Here is a 12,600-nt window from a genome sequence, read left to right on the forward strand (position 1 = left end):
TTAGTCCCCCCTTATCCGCAGTTTCACTTTCCAAGGTTTCAGTTGCCTGTTCTCAACCACAGTCTGGAAGCAGATGATCTTCCTCCTGACATATTGTCAGAGGGTCAGTAGTAGCCTAATACTACGTCACAATGCCTTCGTCATTCACCTCACTTCATCTCATCACATAAGCATTTTATCATCTCATATCATCACAAGAAGAAGAAGGGTGAGTACAGTACAATAAGATATTTTGAGAGAAAGAGAGACCTCATTCATGTAACTTTTATGACAGTATATTATTAGAATTGTTCTATTTTATTAGTTATCGTAGTGAATCTCTTACTGTGCCTAATTTATTAAACTTCATCATAGGTATATAGGTGTAGGAAAAAACATAGTTTATATAGGGTTAAGTACTATCCATTGTTTCAGGCATTCACTGTGGGTCTTGGAATGTATCCCCCGCGGATAAGGGGGGACTACCGTATTCTAACAATACAAATAGAAATAAGGAAATAAATAATTATAAAAGGAAATAAAACTTCACATGACAATATTTACTAATAAATGTAGCTTTTGTAATTTCTATATAAAAGAGTGATAAAAATTTTATAATTAAAAAACATGTATGTAAATATCAGTTAACATTCAGTAAATGTGGTATTTTCAGATTTCTTTCCCATAATGTACATTTGGTAAATGTAACTTTTGGTTACATTTTTACATTTAGTAAAAATAAACTTTTAAATTTGTGTGTTTATATTAGTAAGACTTACTGATGTTTTCTTTCCTTAAAGTTGTGTAAATGAAAGTGTAAATTTTAATATTGCCACCACCAAGTTATTTTTATTATAGTGTCCAGAACAGATGGATACTTAAATTAATATCAATAGTTGGTTTTGGCCCACAGGGAGTAGAGCCGTGGTAATGGAGTGTCAGTATGGGCCAAGGAGAAAAGGTTTCCAGTTAAAAAAAATCAGTGAACAAGAGAGCAGGTCTTGTCAGCTCTACAAAGCCACTTGTCCAGCCCGGTAAGCTTTATTTTTTTATTTCCTTTTTACTATGTATTTATTTTCTATTAACTAATATACACATTTTTATTAAGCTTAAACCGTGCCAGGGATCCCTGGGTGGCGCAGCGGTTTAGCACCTGCCTTTGGCCCGGGGCGCGATCCTGGAGACCCGGGATCGAATCCCACGTCAGGCTCCCGGTGCATGGAGCCTGCTTCTCCCTCTGCCTATGTCTCTGCCTCTCTCTCTCTCTCTCTCTCACTGTGTGCCTATCATAAATAAATAAAATTAAAAAAAAAAAAAAAAAAAAGCTTAAACCGTGCCAATAAGCATATGTGAAATCTAAGTTTCCTTTTACTCCCACTCCCTATGTCTCCCTTTTTTTTTTAGATTTTATTTATTTATTCATGATAGAGAGAGAGGGGCAGAGACACAGGCAGAGGGAGAGGCAGGCTCCATGCCTGGAGCCTGATGTGGTACTCGATTCTGGGACTCCAGGATCACGTCCTGGGCCAAAGGCAGGAGCTAAACCTCTGAGCCACCCAGGGATCCCCGCTATGTCCCTTTTTAAGGCAACATCTCTTACCAGCTTCTTAAAGATCTCTCCAAAGATATTCTGTGTATATATGCATACATATATCCTCCTTTATACTCATAAATGTTGAAATCTCAGTAAAACTAATATTTTCTCTCCTTAAAGTTAGGTAGTAGTATACCTTCTTTCTTGCTGTGAATTCGCATTGCTTTATTTCTATTCTGAATACCTATTATGGTTATTTACTGCACAACTATTTTGCTTCATACTAGAATGAATGTAATGACATATACCACTCTATGCTTTGCTTTTTTTTTTCCATTCCCAGTGTACCTAAAAACTGCCTCCATATCTGTACATAAAAGGACTGATTCCTTCTTTGTTTTTATTTTAGAAATAAATAAAATCTTTAAAAATATATATGTATATAATTGACAATAACTTTATATTACTTTCGTGGTTCCTTTTTGATAGCCATAAAATATTACATTTGTGGATGAATTGTCATTTACTAAATTATTCCTCTGATAGATATGTAGACTCTGAAAAATATTCTTTATTATTATATACAAAGTTGCAGTTAAGGGATTTCTGGGTGTCTCAGCAGTTTAGTGCCTGCCTTCAGCCCAGAGCGTGATCCTGGACTCCCAGGATGGAGTCTTGCATCAGGCTCCCTGCATGGAGCCTGCTTCTCCCTCTGCCTGTGTCTCTGCCTCTTTCTCTCTTTGTGTCTCCTGAATAAATAAATAACATCTTTTAAAAAAAAAAGTTGCAGTTAATAACATTGTACCTATTTGTATACTTGTACAAGTATATCATTAGAATAAGTTTGTTGTAATTGCTAGGGCAAAGGTTATATTTTTAAAATATTGACAGGTGGGATCCCTGGGTGGCGCAGCGGTTTGGCACCTGCCTTTGGCCCAGGGCGCGATCCTGGAGACCCGGGATCGAATCCCACGTCGGGCTTCCGGTGCATGGAGCCTGCTTCTCCCTCTGCCTGTGTCTCTGCCTCTCTCTCTCTCTCTGTGTGACTATCATAAATAAATAAAAATTAAAAAAATAAAATAAAAAAATAAAATAAAATAAATAAAATATTGACAGGTATTATAAAGACAGTTGCTCTACAGAGAGATTTTACCAATAATATTCATACTAGCAATGTATGATATCAACACAATAAGTTTTAGATAGACGAGGACTATAGATTTGTCATTGCTTTGGGTTTTACATTTCAGAGAACTATTCATTGCTATCCAGTATGTATCCCTTGGGGCACTCCAGTTAAGCTTAGGAAATACACTGCCTACCTCCAGGGAACTGATAGTTTCTTGACCTTTAGAGGTGAGTTTGGGAAATTCTGGTGCCATAAGGATAGCCATGTTCTCATCATCTGACCGCTGTGTTTCTTCTGCCTTATCATCACTGGCTGAGAATGTTTTGGTGGATCTTCCCTTCCTGAAACTACCAGAGTTCCATTATCAAGTAAATAAATAATGCTTCACATTCTGAGGAAGTGGAAGAAACATTGGCTACCACATGGAGAACTGACAGTGCAGCACATACTCCTTCATCCTCTAGCTGCCCCGACTCCTGCCTCTCTCCCTCCTGCCAGCACCCTCCTGTAACCCACAAGCATGAGTTTTTTATGGCTTCCAGAAGAGTTGAGAAGAGGCAAATCCAGAAACAAAAGTTAATATACGGGATGCCTGGGTGGCTCAGCAGTTGAGCATTTGCCTTTCGCCCAGGGCGTGATCCTGGAGTCCTGGGATTGAGTCCCTTATTGGGCTCCCTGCATGAAGCCTGCTTCTCCCTCTGCCTGTGTCTCTGCCTCTCTCTATGTATCTCTCATGAATAAATAAATAAATCTATAAAAAAGTTAATACACATAAATATCCAGATATTTTTACTGATGTAATTATTGTTAATTTGCTAATATGCACGGAGAATATGGCTTCTTTTTTCTACATAATCCTCTGAATACTTTGTAGTTTAATTAATTTTTCTCTAAACTTTAATGCTTAAACTTCTCGGTAAGTTTGATTTTCTTGACATTATATATGAAAGAATTTCTTCTTATAAACAGGATTTATATTAAAAAAGTACAGAAGTTTCCTGAATATGGAGTTCCTACAGACCCCAAAATTGACAAGAAAATAATCCGAATGGAGCAGGAAAAAGCTTTTAACATGCTAAAGAAGAACTTGGTAGATGCTGGTGGTGTTCTTAGGTATGACATTTATATAGTTATTTTATTTTTACAAATTAATTAGCTCCATTTACAAGAATGTTTTCTGTAAGAGAAATTATAATTGTTTTCTAATTACTTTATTAAGAATGTTTTTTATGGGCAGCCTGGGTGGCTCAGCAGTTTAGCGCTGCCTTCGGCCCAGGACGTGATCCTGGAGTCCCAGTATTGAGTCCCACGTTGGGCTCCCTGCATGGAGCCTGCTTCTCACTCTGCCTGTGTCTCTGCCTCTCTACCTGTGTCTTTTATGAATAAATAAATAAAATATTTTTTTAAAAGAATGTTTTTTATAAGGGAATTGTCTCCCTAGTGGTTCCCTAGGTATTAAAATTTGCCACTGTATAAACCGTTGTGTTTATCAGCCAAACGTTTGGATAATGCCTATTTAAGAATTATGTATACCATATGGAAGATTTTCCCCAAAATGACAAATGCATATTTAGCAACACATATCATTATATATTTCGTACTTTGTTTCTGATACTTCTTAGGAGCTGAACTTACAGTCACCTGTATATTCTTTTTAACCCATCTTCGATTACTTATAGTAGCCAGAATTCTAAGCTCTACATAAAATTCTATTTTATACTTGTTGTGCTTCAGATCTTACATAAGAAGAAATACTAGCTTGCTTTCTTACTTTTCTTTATGTTAGTTCAGGTGAAGAACTTATAATGGGATTAATAAGTACATGGAATATAGTTTTGGTAAAAAAAATTTTCTTTTTTTTTTTTGAGTTTTATTTATTTATTCATGATAGACAGGGAGAGAGAGAGAGAGGCAGAGACACAGCAGAGGGAGAAGCAGGTTCCATGCTGGGAGCCCAATGTGGGACCCGATCTCGGGACCCCAGGATCACACCCTGAGCCAACGGCAGACACTAAACTACTGAGCCACCCATGGATTCCCTCCCTAAAATTTTCTTTGCGTATTGGCACCTGGGTAACTCACTTGATTGGTTCTCCACCTCTTGGTTTCAGCTCAGGTCATGACCATGAGGTTGTGTGATGGAGCCCAGCTCTGGCTCCGTGCTCAGTGGGAGTCTACTCTCTCTCCCTCACCCATCTCCTGCTTATGCGTTCTCCCCTCCCTTTCTAAAATAAATAAATCTTTACAAAAATAAATAAATAAATACCTAAACTTCTGGAAATGTGAAAAATGAGTAGCCAATAATGAAATCATTCAGTTTGGAGAACATTGCATATAATTTTTAAATAGCCTCTGTTACATGTATAGTATTGGTCATTGCAAGCACTTTGTACAAAAGTATCAATTAAAACAATATGCTACCAGATTATTTCATTTTCCTAGCATCTGTGTTTTTTCAGTGCTATTTGAAAGATATGTACTCGTGTTCTAGTTGATTCTCTTATTTATTGGGGCAATGGGAGCTGTGTACAATAGAGGGGCTGTGGCAAAAGAGATGGGCTGTGGCGCAATAGAGATAGTGTATTGAGCTCCTATCAGAGAAGATTCTCCTGCACATCTCAGTCTTGGTAGACTCCAAATTATAGTCACCTTTTTTTTTGGAAGGATTATAGGTGGAACACAGAATTTATAATTTGGGGATAAAAATCATAGAAAATGCACAGTTTAAAATATGGTGACTTTGGAAGTCTTATTAAATTTACTTAACATTTTGAAATTTAAAATACCATTTTCATGTATACCTAATTGCTGTACACTCTTTAACTATAGGGCTATAGTGAAAGTATGTAAAGATTTATAAAGATTTTGATTGAATTGGGTATAGCCAACTTAGAAGGGAGTCTGGGTGGCTTAGTTTCTTGGCTGTCCAGCTCTTGGTTTTGGCTCAGGGTGATGAGATGAGCCCAAATCAGGCTCCATGCTCACCAAGGAGTCCGCTTGAGATTCTCTCCCTCTCCTACACTCTTTCTCCCCTCCCCCTCTCCCCTTCCCCCTCTGCCCCTCCCCCAGCTTGCACACTTGTGCTCTCTTTCGTGTGTTGCACTCTCTCTCTCTCTAAAACAAATAAAATTTGTCAAGTAAAGCATCAAGCAGAGGATATTTTAAATTTTATTTACATTTATTGTTTTAAAATGTTTATTCTATTTACTTAATATGACATAATATAATTTTCTTAAAAGATTCTTTTTTTTTTATGTGTTTTTTAAAAAGGGTTTTATTTATTTATTTGACAGAGGGAGAGCACAAGTAGGGGGTGCAGCAGGCAGTGGGAGAAGCAGTCTCCCCGCTGAGCAGAGAGCTGAATGTAGGGCTCAATCCCAGACTCTGGGATCATGGCCTGAGCTGAAGGCAGTTGCTTAACCAACAGAGCCACCCTGGCACCCCTTCTTGATGAGTTTTAACATAAGTAACTATGATTCTTGTCTTTGTCTAGTAACATAATTCAAAATATTTCTTCTTGTCAGGTGGTATGTACAGTTACCAACAAAGCAAGCTCATCAGTATCATGAATTAGAGACTTCCTGCCTCCCTTTGCCACCTTCCCCTTTTCCTATGTCTTCTCTTGAAGAAGAGGAAACTACAATTAGGGATGAGAATTGTGCATTACCGTCACGTCTGCATCCTCAAGTAGCACATAAGATTCAAGAATTAGTGTCACAGGGAATAGAACAAGTATATGCAGTAAGGAAACAGCTAAGGTATAGTAAAAACAAATTGTTCTTGTACATTTTTCATTTTTGTTTGTTAGTTTAAATAATATATTTACCATCACAGACATTTTCCAGGATGTATGCTATCAGAGAAGATAAGAAATATAATTTATTAATTTATTAAAATAATTTTATTTATGAATTGACCGGTTTTCTAGCAGATACTTGGCAAGCCATGAGTAATGACTCAACTTACTCATTTTAAAGATTCCATATTCAGATTGAGCAAATTGAACTATTTCTGAATTATATACCAATTGAATTGTATAATAAATGCCTTTACAGAAAAAAACCTTCATAGAACTAAAGATTTTAAAACCTAGGCCAAGATACTTATTTAAGCTATTCAAAATGTAATTAAATTGTGTTGCAACAAAAGAAAATGGATAGTTCTTTGTATGATAGAAGTTTACGGTAGCACTCTGGTCCAATGTTATTGATACTCAGGTTACAATAACAATTATTATTATGTGGCACTTAGTATATATGTGCCAGGTATTATATGCCCTTTATATGCATGATCTCATTTATTGTGACTCTATAAAGTTGGTATATTTGTCTCCATCCTGGACATGAGAAAATGGGTGGTATGAGTGGTTAAATAACTGGTTGAAGAGGTAGAGGTAGGACTGAAATCTAGATCTAATTCTACAGCCTGTGCTTTTTTAAGTACCATGATTTCGGGTACTTAATTGGCCTTATTCCTAATGGTCATCCTGTAGTCTGATCTGAACAACACAATGAGTATTTCCTAAGATTATATCTTAATTAATATATGATTTTCCCATTTAGCAGCTTTCTTAGACATTTTATATTCATTTTCATTGGGGCATTGTTAGAGAGCCAAAATTTGGTAAAGCCATACATTATCTACTAAACTTGAACCTTAAGAACAGAGGTATAATACAACTCTGACATATGATCTATGGAATATAATGCATAAACCATATAAATTTTGGACTTTATAATAATTTTTATGTATTTTTATATATTGATGTGTCAATGCTGATTCCTGTTTCTGTATTCTCTTTTGTCTACTTATAAAATTCAAGCAGATCATATTTCATATAGTAAGTGATGCCTTTGGCTGAAGTGTAACAAGATGTTTATGCACATAACCTGGGTGTAGGCCCAAGCTCTCTTACTTACTGCTAGATGTTAACTTTGGCAAGTTATTTAACTTCAGCAGCCCTTAGTTCCCCCTCTTTGTAAAGTGGGAATGATAATTGCGCTTACCGCACAGGATAATGGTAAGTGTTAAAGGAGATCCGTGGTAAGAAGTGTTCGGTACACTAGCATTCAAAACATACTATGCTTAAAATGAAAATAATGATTCCTTTAAAAATTCTTAAAATTGTCAAAGCTTACTCTAGACAGAGATATTTAACCAATGAGAGTATTATGTTGCTTTAGTCTGCATGATTTCTTTGATTTGGTGTACAGAAAAAATTAGAAGTGGAAAAATATAAATTATAATGCTGTAAACCATGGTTTAAGAAGTTTATGCTAAAAAAGAACCATTTTCTCATTTGATCTGAAATATATTACTAGATTATTTATGTTTTAATTCTATTTTATGCTCTCTACAGAAAATTTGTAGAAAGAGAACTATTTAAACCTGATGAGGTACCTGAAAGACATAATTTATCCTTTTTTCCAACTGTTAATGATATTAAAAATCACATCCATGAGGTACAGAAATCCTTGAGAAATGGAGATAATGAGTATAACTCAGAGATTATTCCAGCAACGGTATGATTACAATTTCAATTCTTCATTTTATTATAGAATCTTTCTCAATGTCTCTTACTATTTGGCCTAATAGTGGAGTGGTTGTTATTAGGCCATACAAATAACTGTGATGAGGACAGCCCAGGTGGCTCAGTGGTTTAGCACCACCTACAGCCCAGGGCCGGATCCTGGAGACCCAGGATCAAGTCCCACGTCAAGCTCCCTGCATGGAGCCTGCTTCTCCCTGTCCTTGTGTCTCTGCCCCCTCTCTCTCTCTCTGTCTCTCCGTCTGTCATGAATTAAATAAAATCTTAAAAAAAAAAAAAAAAACAAATAACTGTGATGAAAGAAAAAATAGTAGTTTTGGGGGTGCCTTGGTGGTGCAGTCGGTTAAGCATCCAACTCTTGGTTTCAGCTCAGGTCTGATCTCAGTGTCATGAGATTGAGTCCTGTTTTAGGCTCCTTGCTCAGTATGCAGTCTACTTTAGTTTCTCTCTCCCTCTTCCTGTGCCCCCTCCCTCGGCCCCGAGCTTGCTCACTTTCTCTCTCTCTCTCTCTTACTGAAATAAATAAATAAATCTTAAGAAAAGGGAAGGGCCACTTGGGTGGCTCAGTTGGTTAAGCATCTGCCTTTAGCTCAGGGCATGATCCTAGGGTCCTGGGACTGGGTCGGGCTCCCTGCTCAGTGGGGGCTCTGCTTTGTCCTTTTCCCTCTGCCCCCCACCCCTGCTTGCTCTCTCAAATAAATAAATAATATCTTCTTTTAAAAAAGAAGAAAAAGGGATCCCTGGGTGGTGCAGCGGTTTGGCGCCTGCCTTTGGCCCGGGGCGCGATCCTGGAGACCCGGGATCGAATCCCACATCGGCCTCCCGGTGTATGGAGCCTGCTTCTCCCTCTGCCTGTGTCTCTGCCTCTCTCTCTCTCTCTCTCTGTGACTCTCACAAATAAATAAAAATTAAAAAAAATAAAAAAATAAATAAAAAAGAAGAAAAAACTGGTTTCTTTTTCAGTGTGAACACTATGAACCTTCATGATGATTTGACTAAAATTTTATATTATTTTCAGAAGAAATATCTGAATTTCCAGCTCTGACTATAATAACAATAGTTATCTTCATTTAAAAATCAATGTATTGGGGATCCCTGGGTGGCTCAGTGGTTCAGCGCCTGCCTTTGGCCCAGGGAGTGATCCTGGAGTCCTGGGATTAAGTCCCACGTCGGGCTCCCGGCATGGAACCTTGCTTCTCCCTCTGCCTGTGTCTCTGCCTCTCTCTCTCTGTCTATCATGATTAAATAAATAAAATCTTTTAAAAAAATAAAAATTAAAAAAATAAAAATCAATGCATTTTATCTCTATAAAAAGTATATCTTATTCAACAAATATTTATTGAGTATATATTGTGTATACCTCCCCCTCTTTTAAAAAAAAGACAAGTGGCAACCTGGGTGGCTCAGTTGGTTAAGCATCTGACTTGATATCTGCTCAGGTCACGATTCCTGATGGTGAGATCAAGCCCTGCACTTGTGGGGCTTTACCTCTGCAGGGTGTCTGCTTGAGATTCTTTCCCTCTCCTTCTGCCCCTCCCCTGCTCTCTCTCTCTCTCTCAAATAAATAAATCTTAAAAAAATAAAACAGACAAGTTTCAGTAGAATAATTCAGACTTGAATACATAAAGGGATGATATTCATTCTATATGCCATCTTTGGATGTAAATTTTACCTCATACTGTGATACTGTAATTATCCCCTGAATATTGGTCAGTTCTGTAAAAATTTTGCTAAAAAACTACTAACTATAATACAGACAGTAATTATGGCATTAAATCTCAGTAGCAGGGCACCTGGGTGGCTCAGTCAGTTAAGTGTGTCTGACTTGATTTTGGCTCAGATCATGATCTTAAGGTAGTGAGATCAAAGTCCCACTTCGGGCTCTGTGCTCAGCAGGGAGTTTGCTTGGGATTCTCTTCCTTTACCTCTCCCCCTCACCCACACTTGCATGTGCTCCCTCTCACTCTCTAAAATAAATAAATATTTTATTTTTATTTTTTTAAGATTTTATTTATTTATTTAGTTTTTAGTTTTATTTATTCATTCATTCATGAGACACAGAGAGAGGCAGAGACACAGGCAGAGGGAGAAGCAGGCTCCCTGCACGGAGCCCGATGCGGGACTCGATCCCAGGACTCCAGGATCACACCCTGAGCCAAAGGCAGACACTCAACCACTGAGCCACCCAGGCGTCCCTAAGATTTTATTTATTTTAGAGATAGAATGAGCAAGCAAGAGAGAGAGTGAGAGAGCATGGGCAGAGGGAAAAACAGACTCTCCACTGAACAGGGATCCCCATGTGAAGCTCAGTCCTGGGATCATTCAGTCATGACTGGAGCCAAAGGCAGATGCCTAACCAACTGAACCATGCAGGCACCCCAATAAATAAATCTTTTAAAAAAATCTAAGTAGTAATACCCTTTGTTCTCCAAATTTTTATTATCCAAATTGTGTCGTCTTAACTAAATAGATTCAGATTTTAGCTACTGCTACTATTCTTTTCCATCCAAAACTCTCTTAATTATTCACTATCCAAAGTTCAGGAAGTAAAACATTTGGTTAGCAATGATCTTTGCCATCTACACTTGCTATCCAGATTCGTGCTATCTGAACTTGGGAAGTTAATGTATTTGGATAATGAAGTATACTTATGTTTTGAGAATATAAACAAGTGAAGAAACTAATTTCTGAATAAAACACAATTATGCTGTCACTGAATAAGATGATAGTTGTATTGATACTTTAAAATACTTTTAATATAAGTGCTTTATTGTTTTTACTGAATTAAATGTTCTCATTTCAGCTTCAATGGACTACAGATAATGGGCATATTCTCAGAGAGACTGTGACAGTTACATTTGCAGAAGGTAGGTTATCTTAAATATCTTTAATATATAAAATCAATGTTAAAGCTGGAAGATATTGAAGATATTATCTCACCTAATCAAATTTTATGGATAAGGAAACCAGGGCCCAAAGAGACAAGAGCAGCTATGTTAAGATTTGTCAAAAAAAAAAAAAAAAAAAAAAGATTTGTCAAAATAATTCTAGCTGTTTAAACATATATACTTATATTTACTCCTATATACTTTCTCATATATATTAATCAGATGTAAAAAAGGATGAGATGTTGCCTTTTGTAATGACATGGATGGGCCTACAGGGTATTATGCTAAGTGAAAAAAGTCAAACTTCTCATGAAAAAGACAAATACCATATGATTTCACTCATATGTGAAATCTGATAAACAAAATACATGATTAAACAAAAAGTACAATCAGACTTACAAATACAGAGAACGAACTGATGGTTGCCAGAGGGGTGAAGTAGTAGAGGATGGGCCAAATGGGTGAAGAGGAATGGGAGAAGGCTTCCAGTTAGTATGAATAAGTCACGGGAATAAAAGGCACAGGAGTACTTAAGTGGCTCAATTGGTTGAACATCTGACTCTTGGTTTCAGTTCAGGTCATGATCTGGGGGTCATGAGATCAGGCTCTGTGCTCAGAAGGAGTCTGCTTGAAGATTCTCTCCCTCTACCCTCCCCCCTCAAATAATCTTTTATTTTTTTAAGATTTTATTTATTTATGAGAGGCACACAGAGAGAAGCAGAGACATAGGCAGAGGGAGAAGCAGGCTCCCCATGAGGAGCCTGATGCAGGACTCGATCCCAGGACCCCAGGATCACAACCTGAGCCAAAGGCAGATGCTCAACCACTGAGCCACCCAGGTGCCCCAATAAATATTTTTGAAAAAGGCACAACATAGGGAATAGAGTCAATGTTACTGTGATCACATTGTTTAGTGATAGATGGTAGCTACACTTGTGATGAGCATAGCATAGAAACATAGAAAAGTTGAATCACCATATTATACACTTGGAACCAATGTAACATTGTGTATCAACTATACTCAAATAAAAACAAAAATAAGGAGGGCCTGGCTGACTTAGTTGGAAAAGCCTAGGACTCAATATTGAGGTTGTAAGTTCCAGCCCCACATTAAGTGCAAAGATTACCAAAAATAAATAAATAAACTTAAAAAAATAAAAAATAAATAAATTTCCTCACAAAATCAGCTTTTATGCTTTATGACTAAAATTTTAAGACTGATTACAAGTACACCTGACTGTAAAGCTAGGCTACTTCCTGTAATAACCTTAAGAGATCTTGATCAGGAAACTATTATTCATTTTATATGGTTTATATGATTTGCTTTTTTTCATATACTCTTACTTCTGTGTTCTCTTGCTATTCCAAGCTTATTTTACTCTTTTTTTCTCTTTTCTGGAGATGCATTTTCTCTGCTTCTATATGGCAAACTCTTCTCACTATTCAATTCAATTCCTTTGGCTCATTCTTTTGTATTTACCTCTGCGTTTAACATGGTATCCTTTTGTTTATATATCTGTAT

The 12,600-nt window shown here is 37.0% G+C and overlaps 1 protein-coding gene across 17 annotated transcripts in view; it reads left to right on the forward strand.

The window, feature by feature from the left end:
* The window catches only part of CARF (calcium responsive transcription factor), a 96,294-nt gene that overhangs the window by 39,138 nt on the left and 44,556 nt on the right, over positions 1-12,600 (forward strand). For 16 of the 17 annotated variants that reach the window (XR_005985015.1, XR_005985016.1, XR_005985012.1 and 13 more), the window contains 5 exons: positions 893-1,013; positions 3,612-3,755; positions 6,167-6,400; positions 8,002-8,164; positions 10,994-11,057. Coding sequence is in view for 12 of the 17 variants with exons in the window: in XM_041737225.1 (XP_041593159.1) it covers positions 893-1,013; positions 3,612-3,755; positions 6,167-6,400; positions 8,002-8,164; positions 10,994-11,057 (726 nt within the window). In the remaining 5 variants the exon portion in view is untranslated. The remainder of the gene's footprint in view (positions 1-892; positions 1,014-3,611; positions 3,756-6,166; positions 6,401-8,001; positions 8,165-10,993; positions 11,058-12,600) is intronic. The other variant, XM_041737232.1, reaches the window with a different exon arrangement.

Source organism: Vulpes lagopus, chromosome 22 (assembly GCF_018345385.1).
Source record: "Vulpes lagopus strain Blue_001 chromosome 22, ASM1834538v1, whole genome shotgun sequence".
NCBI lineage: Eukaryota > Metazoa > Chordata > Mammalia > Carnivora > Canidae > Vulpes > Vulpes lagopus.